Below are 24520 nucleotides of genomic sequence, written 5' to 3'. Positions count from 1 at the left end.
ATCCAGTCCTCGCTGGTGTCCTCACAAATATCCATGTCATGCAAAATAACTAGAGACACATAACCTATCATGTCCCAACCTGTTCACCCGAACAGCCGCGCTTGATGCCAAAAAAACCTGAAAATGAGCCAAGAGCAAAGAGTATATCTAAGCATGAAAATAAAGGGAATTAAACAGAGAAGCAACGCTCAATGTAGAGAGACGTTATGCACTGCCTCCTCCACACTGAGAGGCGCATGGTCATCGGCGGCACCATTGGTTGGGCCATCTACCTTGTCGGCAGTAGCCTCGGACGGCGACACCAACACGGTTGGGGACTTCGGCGAGAACGGATCTGAAACAACACTACCCTCTGGTGACGGTTCTTGCTGGGAAAACACGGGGGTGTTTCCAGAAGTCTCAGGCTCCTTTGATGGACTAACACTGCCGGCCCCGCTCTCGACCGAATCACTTTGTCCATGCTGGGGCTTGCCACGTCCCCAACGGCGCGCTTTTGGCGGAAGTGGAGCCTGGCCATGTCGGCCTGTTCCGGCTGCTGGGACTACGGGCCGGTGGTGACTTGAGGAAGGTGTGTTATGACTGGAACGCCGGGGTGGTGGGAGGGCTGGGGGTGGATTTGATACGGCCCGCCGGGGCCGTGAACCTGGGGGTGCAAGAGTGGAACCTGACCTGGAGTCGGGGCGATCACTGGTAGGTATCTGTGACGGTGGTATGCTGGGGGTGAAAACGGTGGTGGGGCTGACTTCGACGCCTTCGGGGATGGTGTTACCGTCGCTGCTTGTGCCAGTGGAGTGGTGCTCTTCTTCATCCACGGCCAGACGGCGCCCGCGCCAGCGGCGAGATTTCGGTGGTTCTGGTTTGACCTTTGGTGGTCGGATTATTGGCGTCTCGTCATTGAGAGCGGCGGTAGGGACTCCGTCTTTGCGGCTGGGGGTTATTATGCCTGGTTTTTCGTGCTGTGCTGCAACGGCCTGAACGCTTAGTGAAGATGCGGATGCGGGCTCTAGGTTCATGCCGAGTCGGTGGATTAAGCTGTGTTTCCGACTCTCCGGCGCGTTAGACGAACTATACGAGTCCATTCGCGTTGGTGAGGTTGTGTCAGGTGAGCTAGCGATTGTGCTTCCTCGTGAGAGTGTGCGAGAGATGTCGAGCGATTCGCCAATATCTATGGGTGACGCATGCTGCTCGCCTTGATCTAGGACAGTCTCAATTGTAGTTGTTGTCACTTGAATGGGAGTGTCTTGCGTTTCTGCTGCGTCGCGCTCCTCGTCATTGCGTAGCCAGTCTACTGTCGCACACCGCGCGACAAGTCGACGTGTCGTTTCATCGACCTCTTCAAAATGCATGATTTTCTCGTGTTCTGGGTCGCTCCCATATGAGACTTGGCCGCGAACAAGAACGCTGAGTAGCCCCCGAAGTCCATCACGCTTGTAGTGCGGCGGGTTTCGTAGCTGTGTATGAGCTAGAAGCGGGTAAAGAACACGCAGGTAAGTATGGCGCAGCGCGGAGGCCTCCTCGGGTAGATCAAGCAAATTCCGGATCAATATATCGACCAGAACATGCAGATCGTTCGTGAAGAAGTACTCATATGTGCTAGGGGTGGTAAATATGAGATAGAGAAGCTTCAATGTGAGCAACTGAAGTGATGTCTCGGCTGCATGTTGTCAGTCATTGGCTTTACTCAACAGGAGGATTGCCTGTTACCTTCGCGATTGATTAGAAGAATGATGTTCTCCCCGAATGTCTTATACATTCCACCATACACGGATAGAACCTTGATAACCTTGTTAGTCAAGTGACTAGTGGGCCGGCCGTCCACCGGATCATGAGCCGAGATCATGAACTGCTCGTTCAGAACCAGCTGTGCAATTTGTCAATGCCATTCCAACCAAAGTAAGCCCGAAGGAAGTACCCACCAGCACCCGAATCACAGGGTAATGATAAGGATCGGTAACATCGTAAGAGAGATCTTCGATGATATCAAAGAGACAGCGAATGAAATCGTCATCCACGAGAACTGCAAACAAGCCCATAATCAGCTACCAGCAGCAGTACATGTGTATCCAAAACGCACCCAAGTCTTCAATTTTGACCCTTTGTATCCTCGACATCTCATACACAAGGTCCATCAACAAACGATGAAGACCCGCGTCGCCGTCCAGATCCGCCCTTCGCATCGCCTGTATAAGCTCGAGGAGACGCGCAAACGCGCCCTCCTCATTCAACATCTGAAGCACAGCTTCATTCTGTCGTCCGTCAAAGACGATGAATGACGCAATGAAGTGGAGTGTATTCGGATCATCGTCCTGCAAGAGACCGTAGAGAATCTGTCGGCGCACGTAGTCCGCATGTGAGGCGAAGATACTCGACGTAAATAGCTTGTAGGAACAGCGCGAGATATCGGTTTCCGACCGGAGGTATTCATCTAGGGAAGGGTGGGTGTGTTAGTCGCAGTGGAAACAAAGTTGGGGGCGGACGTGGCGCTGCACGTGGGAGTGTGTCGGGGGTAAAGAGATCGTTTCTCGGGGGGTCGAGGTGCCATATATACCTTTGTGTTGAGTTGTTAGACCGAGATAAGCTCGGAGGGCGTCGTCGATCTCGTCTTCGGAGTCACAGTGCTTGGAGACGATCGTTTGAAGTTCTGCGGGAACCGGTCAATTGTCACGTCGCATTATCTTGCAAGGAGAAAAAGAGAGTGGGAACAACGTACCAGTCCAGAACTCAGTCTCCGAGACCTCAGGCTCCATTTCCCGTCAGACAGCTCATGCCGGTTTATGTGCCGGGTTTGAAGAGTTGGAGAGAGTTAAAAGGGCGGGGACTTGGGAATTCGAGAGTCCCACTGCGGGTCAACCCTAAGGTACGCACTACGTTACTAGGACTATATCAGGTACGTGTTATAGAAGAAAGAACTTTCATTGGTATCAAAATGCAAAATAAAATAAAAACACAATTATGCAACCGGGCGTAAGAATGGATGCGCTTCGGTATTCCTATAAGAAAAAAAAAAGTCAGTGTTGGTCCAAAGTTGTTGTTTACAGGGCTACGTCAATCACTTACAGAACATATTTATCCAAGTCCACGACAGTAGGGTCGCTGAACAAAAGGTAGAAGTACTTCAACGTCTCAGATAGCCAGAAAGACTCCATAGTATCCTTATGGATCGGTTTCTGGGCCGTGACATCGTGGATGGCCGAGTTGGCCAGCTCCGTTCGGGTATACTTCGAGATGGCTTCGAACATCTGCCACCCCTTGCGTCGCCAGGATTCGTCGCCAGTCAGACGGTACATGATAAATACTGACTCAATCGCCTCGGGCCGAAGGTAGTATTTCGGCGACGGGATACTGGTCATGCCTGCTGGGAGGTGGTCTTTGCCGACTTCGGCGATGTGTGGTGAAGCAGGCGATGAAGTTGAACGAGGTGCATCTCGGTTTTGCAATTCAGCTCCACCGGGAGTAGGAGTCGGGATTGAAGCAACCGACGATGCCTCCGCGTGATTTCCTAATGCAAGTCCATCGCGCTTGACCAACACGTCGCTATCGTGGGGGTTTAATGAACCCGGCATGGGGATCGGCACAGACCCGCTCGCAGCTCCCTGAGGTGGATCGTGCGCAATCATTTTCACGCGCTGTTCGTAGCTGCTCTCTCCATTGCGGAACGAGTGTCCTGCGCTGGGGTCTACACGCGAGTAGCGTGCCACGCCAGCCTCAAAGCGGGCTTGATCCCACTCGCAGGCTGAGCCTTTCTCACAGGGCAAAAGGCGGAAGCGTTCAGGCATAATTCCAGTCTGTGTCGACTCGTAAGCCCAAACACAACCCTCGGTCAGTTTGGCTGCGAGTTCCAGATCACCATCGATGCCAAAGGTCTTGGCTCCTATGGCGAACATCCCGCCGACGAAACATGTCAGGTGAGTGCCTTCGTATTCAAGATCGGTGGGAGTGAGCTCTGCGACTTTTCCAGGTGTCATTGGAGTAGTCAAGGCCATGAAGCGGATATCACGTCCACCTTTCACCATGGGCTGGAAAAGGAGATTATTGCGGGCTGCGGTGGCTGCCTTTTTATACATATTTAAGTATTGCTCGTTCAGGCCTCCCAGTAGCAGGTATTCCTTGGGCAGGTATTCGTAGGTCGAGTCAGCCATTCCTCCCATAGTGTACGCGTTATCGCGGGGTGAATTGGGAAGTCTCAAGCCGCCATTGCATTGCTCTGCTGATGGTGTATTTTGTTGACGGGCCTGAATGCTAGGTTCATTCGCAGCTTGCGTATCGTTGGCAGGTTTGGCATGCTCTTCGATGTCAGCGGTTGTGCCGCGGGGGATCAGCTTCAAATAACTCTCAAGGTCTGTCGGTGCAGCGTAAGACTTGCGGGTCGTCGTAGTAGTGCTCTTGGTCGTACTAGCGGCGTGGTGCTCGCGCGTAGGGCTGTTATCACGCGGGGGAGTAGCCTTGGAGTACTTAGAACATCCCTGTGCATTGACCCGTAAAGGCCACAGTCCAGGGATGCTTGTTGAATCTTGAATTTTCTCCAATTCGTTGGTAATCCGTGCAATCGCATCATAGTATTTGTCCTGCTTGGTCAATTGAGCCAAACGGGTAAATTCCAAGGAAAGCGAGCCAATTTCAGCCAGACCAGCTCGGGAAGACGCCCGATGCGGTTTCGCAACAAACTCCCTGGGAAAATTCGGTTAGTCACCTTTAGATGATCAGAGATAGACTGTGGCAAGACTTACGGGGCCCAGCGATAGTAAAGGTGTGGCATGCGGTTAGGAGTGTCAAAGGCACCAATGAGAACCTCAGCAAGCTCCTCTGCTTTCTCCAAAAGTACCGGGTATCGATGACCAGAAATGTCATAGGCACCCAAAAGACCTCCAAGATAGCGGATCGTTGTCTCAAACATCGGAATATCTGCTCTCAGTGACGTTTTGAAATCAATGTTTTTGATCAGATCCAAAGCCTCGGAGAATTCATCCTTCAATTGCATAATCCAGAGAGTATCAATTGAATCAACCAATGTCGCTCCCCAGCCATTGAATGGGTCTTCAAACTCCTTTGACAGAGGCTTGACTTCGTCATGTCCCATCGCGATCTCCTTATAACCTTTCCAGGCACGCGTGAACTCGGCCTTGATAGTGCTAAGCCGCTGAAGACGTTCTTGCTTGTCGGAACTCGATTCATCCTTGAACTTCGCTTGCAGCTTGGGGATCGTTTTCGACTGTCCCTTTGGCAGCTTGATCGCCTCCTCTGCAGGGACGGGGAACCGTTCCGGGAATTTCTTCCATTTGGCCGTTGGGATGCCAGATTCAGGGCGCTCCGCTGCCCTTCTGCCAGCTCCTCCGTTGTCAATCTCCTCCCCATTTGCACTATTGACGTTCTCCGTTGTCGGTGGTGACAGGCTGTCGGTGCCCCCCACCTTCGCCGGTTCCTTCACGGGTTCCTTCGTGGAGCCCTTTGCGGAGTCCTTCGGGTCATCCTTGATGGGCGTTTTCACCGGAGGAGTGTCGGAGGAAGCATCTTTAAAACGACCGGTATCCTTTGAGCCACTATTGGGACCCACGGGCGAGAGTATCGTCTCTGGCTGTGGTGGGGAGGTGGAGCCGCGGTAGGGATCGGGAAGCACACGGTTTTTACTCTCCTCGATGGCGGCAGCAACGGCCGGATTTTCAGGTTTGGGGTTCGCGGGTTGATTCGGATGGGCAGAATCGGGTGTATGAACGCCGGTAGACCCCTCAATGACTGTATAGCTCCAATCGCGTGACCGTGCAAAGTGGAAGAATGTGAAGACAACAGCCGCCGCAAAGATGACCAGAACTCGGTATCGGCGAGCTCGAAACATTGCGAGCGGTCACCGTTCAGGTTGTATTCTTCAAGAAGAAGAAGAAAAAAAGAAAGGAAGGAGAAAGCAAGAAAAGAAAACAAGGAGATTAGCCAAGTCCAGATGAAATCACGAGACTCCACAAGAGTAAATAAAAACGATCCACATGCGAGAGCCTCCGCGTTCTATTTTGGTCTTTCTCTTCTTTGACATCTTCTTGTTCATGTATGTCTTTACTTTTGGTATTTTTTTAACTTTACTATATCACTTATCTTGAGAGAAAAAGATCTCTTCCGATGATTTCAATAATCCCAACAATTCCCCAATGCCCTGGAAAACCCGCGGTTCTTGGGCCTCAAAACATAGTGGGGATCTCAGCCCAGACGCCATCTTTTTAGGGCGAATTGGCAGGGCTGTTTCAACGCCGATCATTGGCCCCGGATTCCGGACTGTGACTGAATTAGATGCATGCAACCCGCAAGGGTCTTCAAATGGGCCTATCATCAATCGATTTTTCTGCTAGCTCCTGTGAAAGTGCTACTGTCCCAAATGTGGTCCACAGGGCCCATCCCATTAACCCCTGTATCCTGCAGCTGACGGGGATACATAACACTCCGTTAAATACTCCGTACGATTACAATTGCATGCCGTAGAGTATGTATAACGATCCTAGCCGGAAAATATACCCTGTATTGATCCAGCATTATGAATTGGTAAGCTGGCATGTGAAGTGTGTCCCGAAGTCGGCCACCCTGCTAGTCTATATAAGGGGCTAGAAGAACAACTTCCACGGACCAATATAGCTAATCTTAGAAATTCGTAACGAGGCCCTATGTCGTCTAGTAGTCTAGTATACTTACAAACAGTCCATGTCTGACAGCTAAACCCAGTTGTATATATTGGTACCTTATGATTTGTGTTGCACGTATATCTACCTCATCGCGTCCTTTACATTGACTCAACAGCTTTAGTGTTTTGAATTACCTACCTTGACTAGTCTAGAGAGCCAGGGCTAAATTACTGTTCCATAGAGCTCCTAAACGACTCCTCGCTCGCCCGAGTCTCGAGTTTCCAGCCGCCAATATATAGTGGCCTCGCAACCACAAAAAAAAGCCGATTTCCATCAGGAGCACCACATTCAGATAGACCTTCAAACCCAATGCCATTTCATCCCCAGCCTCTGGAAATAACCAAACAAAGCATTCTTAGGCACATATCCAGCATATGTCCGTTGCCATGCAGCTGCAAACGAGCCCTCAATTGGACCCAACTCCCCAAACCCAAGGATTCCCAAAGCCCACGGCGTCAACAAAGCCACAATACCCAATGCAATCAGCGTAGCATATACAGGATGTTCCGTTGCAAAGCCAACGGCAGCGTTTCTGCTTTGGGCCGCAGCATCAGAGGCAGCTTGCGCCATCTCCGCACCGGACTTGATTGCATTCTCTAAGCCGTGGAGGATAGCCTGTGCTATGGCGTCTGTCCAATTATCGGTGGAAATTTCTTCGTTCAGCTCTTTGAGAAGCAAATCGGGATCTTCGGCATTGAGAATCTTGGTGACAATAGCGGAAGCGATGGACTCTGGGGATCGGGGGTCGGTGGGAGGGTGTGGCTCTTTCGTCGGTCTTCCCGAGATACAGCCGTAGATGAAGTTGAGCATCTTGTTTCAGAGTTACTGTGGATATTAACGAGAATTATGGGAAAAAAGGAAGGGGCGCCAAGGACAATAGGGGGAACATGAGGGAAGGAGGGAGGGAGGGGCACAGAGGTAGATTAGTACGTGAAAGCATTCGTATAGGTGCCCAAGGTACATGGGTGGCAAAATATGAGTGCTTGATATGCATGGGTGCATGCGGTCACCCTGTAGGTGGTTCTAACTTTACCTATGTACTCAAGACCACTAACTACATCATAATAGATAACAGCGTGATAGAGCAATATAAAAAGTTCGCCATGAGATACTAAACTCCACAACAAATGGTCATATATCGTGTCTGAAGCATATAAGCCGTGATCTTCCTAAAGCCTACCACTATCCTAGAAGTTGCATAGGAGAACAAATATCTAGATCCCCACATTTGTCCGCCTGCCTTCAGTATTAGCTTTCTGGAATTGCTGAATTAAACCCAAAACGCCACCCCCGCCAGCGATTGCGTCGATATTTTCGCCTTCATCGCCCTCAGCGGGGTCATCCTCGTCCCTGCTGAGTGGGTTCATGCGCCAAGAATCGCCGAGGTTGCTGTCACTAGTACCTGCACCTGCACTGGAAGTACCGGTACGAGCACCGGATTGCCGTGTTGCTGAATCGCGGCCATCTTGGGATAGCGGTTCTTCCTCGTCATCGATAGGATCCGTAGACGGGTGCTGGGAACGTCCGAATCGAGAGCGCTGGTGCTGCTGGGGGGTGGTTCGGGCTGCGGCGCGGAACCCAGTGGTCGATGGTTGGTGGTGCGGGTCAAGGAGCATGGACGGGGCAGGAGAGCGGTGATCGAATCCTCCCATTTGCCTTAGTTTAGAGGCGCCCATCATTGATTGAGGGCCGAATGGCATGCCGGAGGTCGGCCCAGTGCGTGTCTGGGGATGGTCAAGGCGATCAGGAAGAGCACCGAACTCGCCTGCAGTGGGCGAGCCAAGGGTTGGCAATGTTGGCGGTGGGTGGAATGGTCGCCGGCTGGTAGGTTGGTTGGTGGTACCGTAGTTGTCCAAGAAGCCATAGTAGGAAGCTAGCATTTTGCCGTCTTTAGTTGAGAAGTAATCAGTGCGCAGATCTTGTTTGCCAGGATCTCGACGCGCAGGTCCGGCTTGGGAGAGCACATTGGTGCCCTTCTTGAAGTCGAAGACGGCAAAAGAGCAGAGATAGCCTACACCGTCAACGTGCACAGTGAACTCCCGGAAGAAGTCAATAAGGCGGTCACTGCACTTGGGCAAGCTGAACCACAGGACGAAAGGAGTGAAAATCATGCTCAAGATCTCTTCCAAGAATATCACAATTTTCATTTGATAGAGGATTGCGAATTCTTTCCGCACGTCATCGCTATGCAAACGTCCCTTCCATCCGGACGGGAAGTAATGTGTAAAATCGATCAGCTCGAGGAGTGCATACTCGGGGTCGAATACATCAGTCTCTTCAGGTGCCAGCCCTCGCGCAAAAGCCCAGACTGTACCAAAGATACCAAGATAGAATAGCACAGTCCGGTCAGGAGTAATCTCAAACCCAAGGAAGAGCTCCGGATCTATCACCGAAGCAAGAGCCAACACTGAGGCAAGAGCCCCAGAGATGAAAGCAACGAAACGTGCCACTTGAACGGTCTTATCCTTGGGAAACTGGTCCACATACCGACTGGCGAATGGATAGGACATGTTGATCCGACGCTCAAAGATATGCCAAAGCTCATTGAACTCGCGGAATTTCCATTCCGCCATAGGTGTATATTGGCGGGAACCGATTTGGCCCGGATTCTTCTTGAACTCGTTGAAGTACCGGAAGAAGTAGTGCATCATAAAATAGACCACAATAAAGGGGGCTACGAAGATATTCATGACGCCAGCGAAAACAAAGCGCCGACGTAAGCCATCACTCAGCGCTCTTCGATGCGTGTCCTTGAGGAATAGGGTTCGCAGTTGGCCTTGCTCATTAAAGACATAGTCCATGACACAAAGATTGAGATTCCATTCCATGGTTCGGGAGAAGAGTTGCCGATTTTTGAGGAATGGAATAGGGAGGGTGAGGTCCAAAATATCCTTGTTTACCAATGCGATCATGTAGTTCTCCTTGCGCATTAGGCGGTTGGCAATGTCGTGAGCGTCCATTCGCTGCTTTGACTGGCTGCCCAAGAATCTTCGATGTTTGGTAGAAACCGCAGCCGCGGTAGATGGATTCGAGTCTCTCAGCGCCATCAGGCGACTGACCACTTCTTGCCAGGAAATCGTCTGGACCTCGGCATCTGAAACGCCGAGCAGGTAGAGGTAGAAGTCATGCAGGTGTTTGAGTCTGCGAATGTCTAGCAGGTACTGAAAAAGCTTCCCGATCCAGAAGAAGCTGAAGAGCCACAACAAAAATGTGGACGACCCGGACATATTTGCTGTGCATTGGGGAATGAGGATATCATCAAGAGTCTTGCTCCGCCGGACCTTAGTGTAATCAATGCAGTTGGTTAAAAATGTAGAGAAACCAACAACGAATGCAAATGTCCTGTGTATATTGTCAGCTTCTCCTATGAGTCTTTGGAAAGGGTAGTATCATGGACCTACAAGAGGTTCAGCACCCGGGTCAGCAGAATGGACCAAATCCCGTTCCCTAAGAAATATATGTAGACATCCTTTAAGAAATTATCCAGATCCTCGACGTTTGCCCACCGCCACATTGCTTTCTTCTTGGGATCAACATTAGCAAGGCCGGGGTGTTGGCCGGTAAACCATCTCCCTATGGGATGTCCGCTTTCACTGGGCGGTTGTTGATGGGCCCCTCGTTCATTCCAGCGGGCTCCCGCAGGTTGCGAGGATGGCCCGGGACTGGGGCTTCTTCGTCGATTCGAACGGTCATGAGATCGGGGAGGAGGAGGTAACCGTGATTTCAGGTCTTCGTGATGACCTTCTACCAGGAGAGATTGAGGGACGTCTTCATCATGATCATCGAGCTCATAGCCGAGTGGCGATTCTTGTGCCATCCACCGAGGCCGGGACGACTTGCGACGACGGGTGCCAGATGGAGAAGCTCGCTCTTCAGGTGCCTTGCCCGACCGTGCTTGGTGGAGCAATGCGGTGCTGGGGCTGATTATTTCACTGCCCTGCGCATCTGCTAGTGCATCCTCCAGTTCCCTGTCACTAAATTGTTCCTGCTGGTCATCTATGACCAAACCGGCACGTTCTTCGAGATCAGAGTATTCGGACCCGGCGTCATGTTGGCGAATGGTCTCGTAGACCGACTGTGAGCCCGTTGGGGGTAGGAACCGCGATAATATGTTAGAGGACATCATTTTGGATCAGACTGAAGGCGATAGTCAGACCACTCATGGCAACAGCTTCAGAAGCCAGTGATAGTGGTATTGAAATGCCATCCAGCGGCGTTTGATAATGCGGAGAAATGGGGATCACTATCAATACAGGAGACCGAATGTTATCGGGTTGAAAATGGGTATATGCCCTGATTAAGGTGATTGTACCAGCTTATAAAGAAGTATGCATCTGACCTAGTCCTCGTGATAATAGTCACCAGGAGCTGTGATCATTCCCAGGTTCCCCAAACCTCCCGATAGCTATGATGACATAAAGAAGGGGGGAAACGGACTTGCAGCCTCAGGCAGATATCACAAAGTCATGTGGGTGGTATATATCACGTGATATGTTGCTTATCACCTTATCTTATCTCCGCAGGTGATATGGATCCATGGATGGATGGACCTCGGGATGGTTAGGGGGGCTATAAATGCGTCCACAATATATATTACCCGGTGCTTGCCAAGTAACCTAATATGCCCGAAAGGGGATTTGGCTACTTAGCAAGGACTAATACCTATACACTATATTTTTACTACGAAAAATTCTTTCTTCCTTCTCACTCACTGCCACTGTAGCCCATTCAATCATCGATTCCCTCGATTTTAGAGGATGGATCCCTTTGCAAAACTTCCAGCGGAAATCATTTTGTTAATTCTCAAATCCTGCTGTAAATTTACCAGCTTAGACGGTCTGCAACAGATATCTCCCTGGGTGGAGCAGGTATTCAATACCTCTTATAAGACTGTTACCGAACGTCTCCTGACGAACTGTTCCTTCACCTTGGAGGGGCTCCACAATGAATTCACGCTCCTAGCCACTATCGCTTCTACAACATTCACCCCCACAGCCATGCTTGAACAGCTTGATAGCTTCAGGGAAGATCGTGCGGCCTGTTTCCATTTCCATCATCAACTCATTAGCTGCAGTACGCCAGGCTGTGACTACAGCGGCAAAAGTCCATCTTACTGCCTGCGCTTGCCTCCAGCATTTTTTGACTCGTCTCTAGTCAGCAAACCCCGCTGTCCAATTGCTTCTCCGAATGACGGTTTCGAATGGTTGCGTAGAAGACTTGAAGAACTCAATAGTGAAATATATCAATTTAGGATCGATTCACCACCATGGATCGAGTCTTATCGGATGCACCACGGCCTCTGGAATCTAGAGCTCTTCGGCCACATCTATAATGCGACATAAACACGCTGGTAATGGTCTACGCATGATCTGGATTGCTTCGTTGAACAATACGTGGAATGGTGTCGGTTTCGGTCAGGGCTGGAAGGAATCCAGACGATCTCAGAATGCGTGGTCGATCTGTGTTCCACTGAGCCAACTATTCTCAATCATCGATTTTCATTCCTTATTGCCATTCCATCGCCAAGCGATTTGGCGCTGCAAACATGTTGGTCTCTGCCAGTGGTTCCCGCTGATACTCAAGTTAATGCCGCATGGGGTCGACTTCGGTGTTTGCCTAAGAGAAGAAATAACGTGCTCAATTATTACAATGGGGTGCTTCGTGGTGGAGCCAAGGGTCCTCCAACCCCTCTCTGGGAATTAGATTTCCGAGCATTTCGACGAGTTGGTATACCTCTGGGACAGGTGGCGATTGTACCAGATGAGACTTATGGGCATATCTCGTAGTGTGCTCTCACCGGAGGGAAAATTAGTTGGTGGGGAGGCAGATTGCCTCGAATGGCCACGGTGGGGTATTATCTATACATGGTGTAGTCTAGCAGAGGATGATGATGTGCTTCTAGAGTTTATAAAATAAACCCCAGCATATCTAGAGGAACTTTCAAGATCAATTAACAGCGCGCAGTCGAACCCATCATAGACTACCCCTATACGACAGACGACTTCCCTCTTTGCTATAAGATCCTTACATTGATCGAAACACCCAAGACGACAATTGTCTCGGTGTTTTAAAGTTATTTTAAAGCCCATCGTTGTATATGAGTTGGTCTTTACCTTGTTCGTATCCTGTCTTGGAGCTAAGATCAGAACCACAAAGTAGACTGATAGTCGATCAATTCATAGCCATCCTTTCTCACGTGTAAGTAAACGAGCTGACACTCCAATTAATCGCTAGGTCATTTCCAATATGGGCCACATTGGCGAAACCTGTGTTGTTTTGGAAAGGATTTCTTGATATGCTGCGTGAAAGCTGATCACTTTATTCGATCGTTGCTTACCCTCTAATCATAAGACATTATTTCATGTCGTTTATTGGAGCTTAACATATTATAGTATAATAGGCAGAGCTTATGTCGAGAAATAACCTCCGTAGAGAGGAGCATCTACAGACGACGGAAACAGTGGGGCTTTATGAGGGGGAATCCAAGCAAGCAGCCCAATTCAACAATATTAGGATTTAACAATGCTCACAAAGCCCCAAAGGCAGGAGAAACAGATCGAGTCGACAACATTACTCTCCAGGCTGAATTCAATTTCCATATATTTCATCCCGTCTTTCCTTTTCGAGAACAAGCCTCCAATTGTACATCTAGTGAGACCCGGAACCTTCAAAGGCCATATTTTTAATCCAACCTTGGCTGCTAATACGACCCTCCTCCCTTTCGACGTCACTCACTTGGTGTTGATCACTGAAGAAGTTCTCGATATTATGCCAACTGGCCCATCGGAGAGAAAAATCTCAGAATCCTCGAAGATGAGGGTTATTTTTACGGAGTGGTTCAAACTTCAAAGGGTGTCAAAATCCCGAGAGGTCTCAATGTGCCCGAATTTTGGCGTATCCTCATCAAGACATGTCTTCCCAGTCCTGCACAAATCGTTGAATCCACTTCCATAACTTGGGAGAAGTGACAAACATATCTTTTCGGAGTCTTGGTGAATTATTGACAGCATACTGTGCTTTCCATTCGGAAATGAGCGTCAGCTTCTTAGCTATCGTGTTCCTAAGATCCTTATTTCGAAAATAATCATTTTCATCCTTCTCAATTTTCGGAAGTGGCTGATCCTCCTGCTGAACTTCGTTGTAAAGTCTGATATAGGGAGGCGAACGCCGCATTTCTAAGAAGTATTGCCCTAGGTCTTTTTCAAGGCCATATGCAAAGTACCAAATAGAAGCAAGGAGGCGGTAATCGTCAATTGAGTCAAAGTTAAGGAGTCGACTCAATCTCCAGGAGACTTGGCCCCGCTCAAGTATTTCGCGATATCTGTGGATTAACCTCTCGTCTACCGATTGGGGTACAGCAGCAATGAAGCCATCTATAAAGGGTATATGTAACTCCGAACTAAGTTCGTCGCGGTATTGTGGCAATCCCGGTGTCTCTAGCATCATAGTTTCAGGGATGGATGAAGCGAAAGCCCAGTCGATGATACACGTAATGTTGTAATCATCGTCAACATATATATTATTGACGCTCAGATCAGCGTGACACAACGGAAACGTCTCCGGATTGATAGCTGGGAGTTCAAGTATAATATCACGAAGAGCATCACCTGCGATTATATAATCCAGCCTATTGTCGGATGAGTCGGTCTTACGTCCAATAGTAACGAAATCGCTCCATAGGTTCACGGCGCTTTCATATTGGGTGTGTGATTGATATTCGTCCCGGGAGGGAACAGGTGCCACAAAGCAATGATGAGATAACGGCAGTATCTCTGCATGCTCTGAGAACGCAGAAACAAGGCTGTCGTAAAACCTTGCCTGGGAGGCAAAAGGCCCACGTGGTATCTCTAAAGAATATCGTTCATGTAGCATATGACCACGTGAGAGACATTCCTTGATTTCGAAGGACCCATTCTCTTCGAAGAGTGAGCCGATTTTATCGAACCGTAATTGCGAAAGCTTCCAAGTAAGACCGCCAAGCTGGGAGAGAACTTTGGCCTTGTTGAGAGTTTCTAGGTCAGGTTGAGGAGAACCGGTTGATCTCCAAACCTTTGACAGCGGCCAGCCAGGCGCTTCACTCATAAAAATGAACGGAACCCCAATCTCATTATCGGATAAAGCACTATGGTGGGTTAGAACTATAACAGTGTGGTCTGGGAAAGATCTTTACCAATAGTCGTATACTTCTGGGACTGGGATATCGCTATGAGCCCCGAGGTATCGGAGCGTGGCAGCTTCACTTGCCAGTAGCTTTATCCCCATTTCGATTGGCATAAACGTTCTAGTGTGTGGGGATCTAAAGACCCATCGCACACCGTCTTCAAAAGAAATAAAGATAGCCCAGTTGAAGCTTCCCGAGGCAGGCCGCTGACCTGGATCACAAACACATGAAATACCCCGCCGCAGTGTGCTCGCTTGACGGCGTAAAGCTTGAATGTCAAATTCGGCATAAGTGAATATATTAGGTTTCAGATCTGATGACATTTTTATTGTAGAGATTTGCAGAAAGGAGATAATGGGGCCAAGAAGGATACGGGTCCGTTGCGCGCTTTCGGGGCGAAAGTTAAGGTGTTTACGCAGCGGTATAGACGCGGGTAGGTACCAAAATCCCCCTTGCTAGTAAATACCGCTGCCTGGGTGTCTGGTTCTTGACCGCTCATTATAATGTAAATTATTGCATCCGAACATGAAGCTTTTTGCACCATACAAACGGCATGCATCCTAGGACTGCATTTGAATGGGTCCACGGGTGATTTCAATGATCATGAAAGACTCAGGGGATGCAAAACGTTTACGTGATTCATAGTGGTTCTCAAAATCGGCTTGACTAATGTACACTGAATTGGAACTCATTTTCTGCCTTAGCACCCATAGATGATTGCACGCAGGGACTAGTTTACACTCGTGACAGCATTGCCTCTAGATTGATATTATCATCAAATGTCGTCACGAAACCTGTTGTCATCTGGATCTTTCCAAAAAAGTTCTAGATCATCTTCATTCTCCCGTTCATCCACAGTCCTACCATTTGGAATGCAAAGATCAATGCCTTCAACCTTCGGCCCTGGCAGTTTGGCATCTTTCTCATGGGCCAGTTGCTCAATTTGGGCATCGACATCTATATCCGATTCGTAATCGAGATAGGGGGTCCACCTATCCACGGTTTCTCCGAGCCCGTAAATCCGGAGAGAGTCAAGAGTAGACGGGATATGATCAACGAGATTGAAAGACTTCGAGTCAATCTGCGTCTTGCCATCTCCTACACCTCGAGCTAGATAGCATATCGTATGGGATCCAATACTGAGGTTCTTGAGGCGTGGAAATTCTTTCAGGGAGACGCGTGCGGGTGCAGTTTCCGCAATTCCCCCGGTAGCTAGCTCCTGTAGCTCGTCTGCCCATTGCTCCTTATACTCCTCTTGCTCCTCTTCGGTCATCTCGCCTTCTTGGGGTTCGTATTTCTCATCATACAGTTCTTGTCGAGGTGTCTGGCTCTCCATATCCATATCCAATCTTTCTAATCTTTCTAGAGTCTGGCGATGTATCCAAAGGGACTTGAGTATCGGAGTGACGTGTAACATGGGGTGGCCACCTCCTGGGTATTGACGACCACCGATAGCGGAGGTAAAACATTTCAAGGTCTTCGCGGATTCGATAATACGGCAAAGATCCCAACTGTGCATTACAGAATGTGTAAAGCTGATCTTGCTATAGTTGGCGGAGCGGGGAGGAGGCAGTATTCCAGCGTCATTGCTCCACGTTACCAGCTTGAAAGCGACCGATTCAACAGCCGGTAATTTACGAACCATATTAAGCCGATGATAATATGGGTCTTCAACGTACTCACTACGTTCGTTGAGCGTATCGTCAGGGTGGAAGCTGAAATTTCGTAGGTTTGGCAGTATGGCACCGATTCTGTAGAGGCCCGATATAGCAATCTCTGGAGAAGATTCACCCTTTCATAATCCCCAGTATATGGAGATCGAATGTATTCCAGTAATAGATACATTGAAATGAATTCAAGATTCGGGGCAGCTGCAACTAAGAGCGTAATAGGGCATCTTTGAACTGAAGTGCTTCCTTATCTGAATTAGATCTATATTGCTAGTGAGTAACAAAAGTGAAGCTTAGATAGGGATAAAAGTTTACTCGAAATTAGCAGGGTTTCGTGAAAGCATGGATAAAATTGACTCGCGCTCCTGTGTATTTTGGAAGCCGGCGCCTAGGATTGCTTGCTTGAGTCTGTCGATGTCCTCGGGGGAAAGCACAGAATTTTGGATAGAAGAGTCAGAAATAAACTCGCTAATTCCAGTTCCGTACAAGTCCACACGACGAAGATAATCTCCAAGGGGTAGAAATCGTAAAATGGCAAGTAGTGTGTCTAACCCAGCTTGGAGTACAGCTCCATGGGTATGCGGTGGCTTCTCCCGGCCAAACTTCAACTGGTGATATTTCTGACGATTTCTCATATCACATAGAGCATGTGTTCCACGGCTTTGCTGTGACAAGGACATGATGTCGTGTACCGAAAGTCTGTTGATCACGTTGAGCAGCAATTCACTGGGAAGGTTCCGCAGGGACGGCATTTTCCCCCGCGTAGCAATGCGTTGAATCAAAGCAGTTCGGAACATGCGTTAGTTGAAGAGGAAAGGAGGAAAGGAGGAAAGGAGGAGCGAAATACTAAAACTTGATGTCTTGGTACTAGGGCCTCGGCAGAAATCTGTACGGAGTACTAGTTCACTACTACATACATGTACCTACCACCACCCATCACCGGTTTTACGTCACGCTACCTGCAAGCCGCGAGAGTACCCCAGCACTGTGTGTTGTATACAGAAGTGTGTCGAGATCTACAAACTACATAGTAGTATCATGATTCATGAAAGCACAATGTATTGTATTGTGGGTATGAAGTTGTACAGAGATACTACACTAAAATTGCAACCTATTCTGGATGGATGACGACTACTACTACTACTAATACCATTTTTACAAAGTCTACGACGACTATAACCACATATACACCGGGGCCAACATACATCCAGGCGTTTGCCCCTGGGACAGACACAGATTGTGATGCCTACTGTGATGGTGTAAACTCGACAGATAATCCCCTCCAAAATTCCGGAATCGACACGAGTGACTGGGACTCTCTTGGATATAACTTCAACGACTCTCTATATTTTTGACTTTGTATGAGGTTAACGCTACCCAGCTCGTTTCCTGGAACCCAAGCCTAATCACTTCCAACTGCACTCTGCAGATGGGATACAGCTACTGGGTACTGAAGTCATGGGATCGTAAGTGCTCCATCCGGTCTTTTCTCTGTTTCTTCTACTATAGGGATCTGACATGAAATACTTTAGTTATCACGACCACACCAGCGACCGACTCTGGAGGCTCAAGCTGCCTCCCTATCAAGAGCACATGGATTATGCCAGATACGGTCTCCAACTGCAACTGCTACACCATTATTCGCGGAAAGGAGAGCGAAGGTATGATATATTCTAACGCCTTCTTTATTTGTTCTTTCTTGCTAATCTTTCTGAAATCTGAGGTGTTGACTGTGAAACGCTGTGCGGAGATGACGATGACGATTTCATAATCACAGAAGAATCCCTGTTCAACTACAACCCCTGGATCGGATCTGGGGACTGCTCCACTGTATTGTTCACGAACCTCACTGGTGAAAACGCCCGGGCTGTCTTTATTGGAACCGGATCGATCTCGTCAAGCTCTGCCATTGCCACAGCTACTCCGACAACATCGGCAACAGACACTTCAACTATTGTGACGTCGACTTCAGCGTCCGTTACTGCTTCCATCACTGCACAGCCTAGTATCATCGACTCTTGTGACAAATTACATGAGGTCGCGTCGGAAGATACATGCGACGCTATTTGCAAAGCTTATCATATTACACTGGCTACATTCTACGAGTGGAATCCTCAGCTCAATGACGCATGTACCACCATATGGCTGGGCTACGGTGTTTGTGTCGGAATTTCTTCATAGACGCTTCAGAGTACTTCTCGTGTTATGTGAGGCCGACGGAGGTTGCCACCCGAGGACGTGATTTGATTTACTTCTCTACTGGGTGAATTAGTGATGATAAGTTATTTAATGCTTGATGCCTAGATGTAATTATCCAAGCGCAACTCTACATCCATACACTCCAAAATGATTATGACTTCGCCCACGACACGGTAGCCAGATTGAAATAATGGGCAACAATTGAATGCTTTATTTGGTGTGGGCCTGTGTAATAGTTCACAGGCCCGGTGTTTACACCGAGAATCCGAGGAAATGTAGAGTTGACACCGAAAGTGACTGCTTTTGAGACTAGAAATGACCACATTTGATGCTCTTCCAGTGCTTTCTCTTACTATCAAAGCTTGTTGGCATATCCAGGCCTCAGTCGTCAAGCTATGTCAATACGGGCACAACTCTCTTCCTGGCATACAGTATCTAAGAGATCAAATCCGCTATCACTCCAAAGGCATATCTTCCTGCTGTCAAGCCACTATTGATATCTTGTCCAACCGCAGTTTCAATTGCCGTGACGATCACGGAAATAAATATAACGAACCCAACCAGAAGTAGAAGGCGGGAGATATCCCATCCGTCAATAAGCAAAAGTGCGGGAATGCTTTCGCCGATAGAACCATCCCCATAGCCAAGTGTTGCGTTAAGAAAGTGGCACATTTTTAGATCTCTGTCGGTTTTTTAGATCACGATATTCTGATACTCTCGGCCTTCGCTTACCTGTAGCGCGTGAGCAAATTAGATTCTTCTAAAAAGTTATGATAGTCACTCTTCCCTTTTGAATTACGATAAAAATCAAGCAGTGGCTGTCTGCGCTGGGGATTGCGGAGTCGTGCTCCCCATTTCTCAAATTGACAGTTCTAGTCTGAAACTCCGAGATTGCCCACCTCAATTTATATATAAGCCTCCACACATTCACTTATTTCTTGGACCACCCACCGCAATCAGACTAGTCAGTTAAGTCCAGAACGATGCGACCTTTTAGTTGACGCTTGTTCATCTTGTCAAAGATATCCATGAGGGTTGACATCGGCTGCACGGTGACCCGGGTCGTTACCGCTCCGCGAGCGGCCATCTCCATGGTTTCAATAGCATCCATACGGTTTCCAACCACACTCCCCACAATACTGATTTCCTGGCTGATAAGCGTAGCGGGATCTGCGGAGGCAATCGCAACTGGAGCACCCTCGGGGACTCCAACACAAACCACGGTACCCCCAAATCGTACAAAAGATACCGCAACAGTGTAGGCTTCATTGGCACCAGTGCATACGATGACAGCAGCGGCGCCGATTTCGTGAGGGGTAACCTTTTTGACATCGACAGTGAGTTGAAGATCGTTGGTGTGGTACTTCGAGACATCGATGTAGGATTCAGCGCCACATTCTTCTGCGAATTCTTTCTTATCACCGTAGTCGATAGCCTATTCACACAAGTTAGAGGTCAGGCTTGTTTTGCCGTTAATGTGATATTGAGGGCATTACAATCATTCGGAACCCCATACCGCGCCCTCCCATTTGGAGGGCTAGATGACCAAGACCGCCTGTTCCTCCCATAATAACAACTGCGTCACCCTGTAATATTATTAGCCCACCTCCTTTCATTTATTTCAAGAGTGGAAAAATTGTAGGATTTACTCACTGGCCTCGCACCACATTTCTTCAGCGCGGCATAAACGGTGATTCCTCCGCAAAGCATCGGCGCCGCCAGCTCACTTGTGAGCTCATCAGGGATGCGAGTAACGTAGTTTGCAGGTGCAAGGGCATATTGCTGGAATGTTCCAGGCTCGCCATATCCAGATATGGTTCCGTTCGAACAGCAGCCATCGCGGCCAGCTAGGCAAGGGAAGCAGCTCCCGCATACACGAGCCATCCACTTGATGCCTACGCGGTCTCCAAGCTTCAAACCATACTGTTCAGTGTTTGGACCAAATGCCACAATATCACCAACGCCTTCGTGTCCTCCAATCTGTCCAGGTTGGGCTGGAGGACCAACGTCTCCTTCTCTGCGGGTCATCACACCCCAATCACTATGACAGACGCCCGAGTGTGTAATACGCATAAGAACATCACCATTTCCAGGTTGCGGCGTGTCGACTGTGAGATATTGGATACTAGCGGTCCCTGGCTTGTCATAGGCGATTGCCTTGTGCTGGGATGGAATTTGAGAAGTCATCTTGCAATGATGGAAGTGAGGTCGGCCGTGGTACAGGAAAATCTGGATGCCTAAATGGTTCTGATGGAAAATAGGGAGCAACGTCTTGAGGCACGAGTGGTATTATATTGTTTGATAGAGATATCGCTCTATTACCCCGCTTCCCTTGGATGTATGGACATGGGACGTCGGCGAACTATCGGTAAAATTACCTACCTCCTAACTCCTTGATTTTACAGTTCACTTCTCTCAATTTGGGGTCTCTGATATCGGTCGTGACCAAAATCCCTTGCAGCGGTTTCAAACTAAGACGATCATCCCTACTGCCAGACTCCTGGCCGACGCGGACGTCGACATCATCGGTTGGGCGGGCATTTCCTTGGGTTGGTTAGGCTTTGAGACCGACGAGGTCTTGTGCCAGTCTCTCACAGCCGCAACAAGTATTCCAGCTACCACGTCTGTGTTGGGTTTGAACAAACTTTGAAGCGCTCTCTATCACAGAGCTAGGATTGCAGTCTGCTATCGTTAGGACATATGTGTTTACAGGGGCTAACTATAGCAAAGAAAGTCATCTTAGATTGTCGAAGAATAGAACTTTCACCGAGGCGGAGGAGTCCACACTGGACAAAATGGTGGGAGATGTGGCGAGTAATAAGGTGCAGGCAATAACAATTTTCTGTACGAACTTGCGTGCCGCATAGAGAGTGGACTATTGGGAAGAGAAGTTTGGCATTATAGTGCTTAACACAATTTCCACTATCGTTTGGGACACGAGTAGACTCAACGCGTGTCGAGGGATGGGGGAAATCTTTCACACAGGCCCTGAACAAGAACCGAGATTTTTGCTATGGTCTAGCGGTAAATTGGCTACATTATTTTCTTTGTAAGGCTTAAAAATACATACAGCGGCCGGAGGAGCTGTATGTACTTTTTGATATTATTGCGGTCAGCAAATAATATCAAAAATTCTAGCCGTACACAACTCCAAATGACTGTTATATTACGTACACTTTATTATAAACTATCTCACACACTTCTAACGGAGCTTCATCTTCATACACACCGTAGTCGGAGAGAATGTTATACAGGCAGCAGAGGGGGGACATACCGGATGTGGCACCGGCAATGAGGGCAACCCCTGGGAAAAGCGTCATGATGCAATAGGATACAATCAACCTTGGAATACATACTAACTTGTGATGTTCGCTACTAGGCCAGTTAGATTGCCTAATGAGCTCTATATCCCGGGTTTCAGTTGACGGTGGTTACCTATCCTGCCAAGCATGGGTACCCATATTAAATTCGGCTACAGTGACAACCGTCAGGTCCTGTACGGAGTATATAGATGGGGGTGGTTACTGTGGCTGAATTTAATGTGGGTACCCATGCTTGGCAGGATAGGTAACCATCCCCCACTGGGTGCCCAGGAATACTTTATCTTCTCGAGACCATCCATTGGCTGACACTAGATCTGACCGCGTCTATATGGTGACTACCCGGTTTTAAAACCCCCTATTTCTCTGGCATGGTTCCCATAGAAGAAAAAGAAAACAACAACTAAACTACCGACAAAAGAACCACCAAAAATGACGGACGCAAATAACAATAAGCCGTCATCAACAACACCAATGGCAGGCTCGGCCTCAGTCTCAGCCTCGGACATGGACAGAAACGCATGCACCTTGCCATTGCCCGCTTCCGTAGCAGAATGGCTGCCGCAAACAAAAAGTTTCTTCAGGACTGCCTCAAGGAAATTGAAGAAAAAGGTCTAGCTACTGAGGAAGATAAGCGCGAGCAGCTCCGCCAGTACAAATATATGGACGATGTCAAATAGGATGACGAAGACCCCGAGACGTGTGGGAGCGGCAGCATAATCCGGATTCCACCGCAGACACCAGTCAAAGACCTCGATATCCCTGCTATTCTCAACGCCCTGCCCTCCTATGCACCGGTGGACGGTGTACAGTCTCCCCTGCTACGCTCAGATCAGTGGCAGCAGATGTACCTCGACACAGTTCAACGCGTGTGCCAACAGCAGGTGGACGCAATCGTTGCCGAAGACGACGAGGATCGTGACGTCGCGTGCACTTGGCACAAAGATCATAGGCCGATGACTATCCCACCATGCGACGAGTTAGCTCTGTTCCTCAAATATGCTCAGGGGGTGGCGGATGTTGACTTCCGCCTCTCGGGTATTGCGCCGTTCACGCCGGCTTGGTCGATTGGAGTCAGGGACGAGGAACTGGAGGGGCTTGATGAAAGACAAAGGCGCGACAAATTGGCGGATCCGGAGCTACTGAAGCGCGAGCAAGAGCAGTTGCAGCGGCCGTTATAATATGAGTTGGAGGATAAGACTCTGCGGGCGTTTATCGACGACGACCTGAATATCAGGGCTGGCTTTATTGCCGATATTGCATTTCATAAGTGACACGCATACCCAGCGTGGTATTGTGCGTATGTGTACTGTCGGCTGATGATGGATGACGACGAGGACGAGAACAAGCACAAGGATGAAGACATCCAGGATGCTGCCAACATCAGGGAGTGGAGGTGGCGAGTTGTTTTCTTTAAGGCTGAGGCTGACAATCCTACCCCTCTGTACTGCCGTAAGACACGCTTTGATTCTATTCCAGAATTCTTGGATTGGTACGCCAGCTGGCTGGATCATCTAGATGCACGGGCCCTGCTTTCTCTGCGCCGCCACGCTGTAGCCTGTGAGACGGACTGCGAGTCGGACTGTGAGGATCATTAGATGCCCTTGCTCATAATATCTCTCGATACTTTGGAAGTACTCAAAGTGGTTTGACTTTTTTTCCTTCCCCTAGAACAGCTGAGACTATATCAACTAGAGAGCAATTGACGTATACAGTAAATACATATTCTTAAGGACATGTAGTACGGTACTCCTGTATATTTGTATGTGTGCTCGTGCACATGTGGAATTGAGAATCAAGGCTGATCCATAGTTGATACATGTATTTCTTCGTATCAATCGTCCATCAACAAATATTTCCTATAAACATTTGAACACGCGTCAAGTATGATGATGAAGACGATGATGTATTCATTTGCCCGATCGCTCTATACTGTTGAGATTCATGGCGCATTCAGACTAGATACCTGACGCATCAGACATGAACCGTTAGACCTCCCAAGCGGAGTATAGCCTGAGCACAGACTGAAATTTACTCAGTGAGCCTCTGAGGGCCCTTATAAAAGCGGCGGCAGCTAAGATAGGAAAGCTCCACCCGGCAAAGGAAATCAGGTACAAAGTACGGAGTAGGCTCAGCTCAAACCTGGAGGGCGTTTAGGGGCGTGCTCAGTTGTACTCGGCGAGGGAAAAAAAAGCGGCGAGGAGTGAGCACTAAAACGGAAAGGGAAAGCCAAGGCTTGGCAAAGGAAATCAAATCACTGACTAAGCACTGATAAATTGTCATGTGACCTTGGATCATTTGTGTGGTTATGGGCGGGTACCCGTAGAATATGCATCTTGAAATTGCGACTTGGTACTTATATGAATTGCTATGCTATATTATATTGATCATTTTATATTTTGTATTGGATACTGCAAGACCAGTGTGGTTATTTTCACACCTACCATCCCTCCACAGCTCAATATAACTTGAGTTCTGTGTGGCTCCAGTATATGATCCCGGCTGAAGATC

General features: G+C 48.6%; 12 protein-coding genes across 12 annotated transcripts; 4 read left to right on the top strand and 8 right to left on the bottom strand.

Annotated features, from left to right (window-relative positions):
* Nucleotides 1-188: 188 nt before the first annotated feature.
* N7455_012335 (uncharacterized protein) lies at nt 189-2747 on the bottom strand (the record flags this gene model as incomplete). The annotated part of the gene is made up of 6 exons (XM_040952592.2): nt 189-1654; nt 1705-1861; nt 1917-2017; nt 2075-2425; nt 2549-2641; nt 2711-2747. The coding sequence occupies 6 exons, from the start codon at nt 2745-2747 to the stop codon at nt 189-191; spliced, it is 2205 nt and encodes a 734-aa protein (XP_040817065.2).
* Nucleotides 2748-2950: 203 nt separating this feature from the next.
* Nucleotides 2951-5830, bottom strand: N7455_012334 (class I alpha-mannosidase 1A; the record flags this gene model as incomplete). Its single annotated transcript, XM_040952830.2, has 3 exons — nt 2951-2990; nt 3058-4668; nt 4728-5830. The coding sequence occupies 3 exons, from the start codon at nt 5828-5830 to the stop codon at nt 2951-2953; spliced, it is 2754 nt and encodes a 917-aa protein (XP_040816971.2).
* A 1129-nt stretch (nt 5831-6959) lies between these two features.
* N7455_012333 (uncharacterized protein) lies at nt 6960-7469 on the bottom strand (the record flags this gene model as incomplete). The annotated part of the gene is made up of 1 exon (XM_040952650.1): nt 6960-7469. One exon carries the CDS (start codon nt 7467-7469, stop codon nt 6960-6962), a length of 510 nt encoding a protein of 169 aa, XP_040816894.1.
* A 404-nt stretch (nt 7470-7873) lies between these two features.
* Nucleotides 7874-10785, bottom strand: atgI (autophagy protein ATG9; the record flags this gene model as incomplete). Its single annotated transcript, XM_040952872.2, has 2 exons — nt 7874-10001; nt 10061-10785. 2 exons carry the CDS (start codon nt 10783-10785, stop codon nt 7874-7876), a joined length of 2853 nt encoding a protein of 950 aa, XP_040816830.2.
* A 2777-nt stretch (nt 10786-13562) lies between these two features.
* Nucleotides 13563-14921, bottom strand: N7455_012331 (uncharacterized protein; the record flags this gene model as incomplete). The annotated part of the gene is made up of 2 exons (XM_040952589.2): nt 13563-14781; nt 14830-14921. 2 exons carry the CDS (start codon nt 14919-14921, stop codon nt 13563-13565), a joined length of 1311 nt encoding a protein of 436 aa, XP_040817037.2.
* Nucleotides 14922-15595: 674 nt separating this feature from the next.
* On the bottom strand, nt 15596-16465 carry N7455_012330 (uncharacterized protein; the record flags this gene model as incomplete). Its single annotated transcript, XM_040952622.2, has 1 exon — nt 15596-16465. One exon carries the CDS (start codon nt 16463-16465, stop codon nt 15596-15598), a length of 870 nt encoding a protein of 289 aa, XP_040816847.2.
* A 336-nt stretch (nt 16466-16801) lies between these two features.
* Nucleotides 16802-17242, bottom strand: N7455_012329 (F-box protein; the record flags this gene model as incomplete). Its single annotated transcript, XM_040952805.2, has 1 exon — nt 16802-17242. The coding sequence occupies one exon, from the start codon at nt 17240-17242 to the stop codon at nt 16802-16804; it is 441 nt and encodes a 146-aa protein (XP_040816973.2).
* A 677-nt stretch (nt 17243-17919) lies between these two features.
* Nucleotides 17920-18671, top strand: N7455_012328 (LysM peptidoglycan-binding domain-containing protein; the record flags this gene model as incomplete). Its single annotated transcript, XM_065606865.1, has 3 exons — nt 17920-17956; nt 18023-18151; nt 18268-18671. 3 exons carry the CDS (start codon nt 17920-17922, stop codon nt 18669-18671), a joined length of 570 nt encoding a protein of 189 aa, XP_065460031.1.
* Nucleotides 18672-19650: 979 nt separating this feature from the next.
* Nucleotides 19651-20876, bottom strand: N7455_012327 (zinc-dependent alcohol dehydrogenase; the record flags this gene model as incomplete). Its single annotated transcript, XM_040952669.2, has 3 exons — nt 19651-20124; nt 20186-20275; nt 20343-20876. The coding sequence occupies 3 exons, from the start codon at nt 20874-20876 to the stop codon at nt 19651-19653; spliced, it is 1098 nt and encodes a 365-aa protein (XP_040816960.2).
* Nucleotides 20877-21035: 159 nt separating this feature from the next.
* N7455_012326 (uncharacterized protein) lies at nt 21036-21339 on the top strand (the record flags this gene model as incomplete). The annotated part of the gene is made up of 2 exons (XM_065606864.1): nt 21036-21057; nt 21095-21339. The coding sequence occupies 2 exons, from the start codon at nt 21036-21038 to the stop codon at nt 21337-21339; spliced, it is 267 nt and encodes an 88-aa protein (XP_065460030.1).
* Nucleotides 21340-22441: 1102 nt separating this feature from the next.
* Nucleotides 22442-23190, top strand: N7455_012325 (uncharacterized protein; the record flags this gene model as incomplete). The annotated part of the gene is made up of 2 exons (XM_065606863.1): nt 22442-22621; nt 22690-23190. The coding sequence occupies 2 exons, from the start codon at nt 22442-22444 to the stop codon at nt 23188-23190; spliced, it is 681 nt and encodes a 226-aa protein (XP_065460029.1).
* A 141-nt stretch (nt 23191-23331) lies between these two features.
* N7455_012324 (uncharacterized protein) lies at nt 23332-23607 on the top strand (the record flags this gene model as incomplete). Its single annotated transcript, XM_065606862.1, has 1 exon — nt 23332-23607. One exon carries the CDS (start codon nt 23332-23334, stop codon nt 23605-23607), a length of 276 nt encoding a protein of 91 aa, XP_065460028.1.
* Nucleotides 23608-24520: the final 913 nt, after the last annotated feature.

Source organism: Penicillium solitum (genome assembly GCF_028829755.1).
Source record: "Penicillium solitum strain IBT 25940 chromosome Unknown utg000009l_segment0_segment0, whole genome shotgun sequence".
NCBI classification, from domain to species: domain Eukaryota; kingdom Fungi; phylum Ascomycota; class Eurotiomycetes; order Eurotiales; family Aspergillaceae; genus Penicillium; species Penicillium solitum.
The sequence above is the reverse complement of the archived record's forward strand: the minus strand, read 5'-3'. Positions and strand labels throughout refer to the sequence as shown.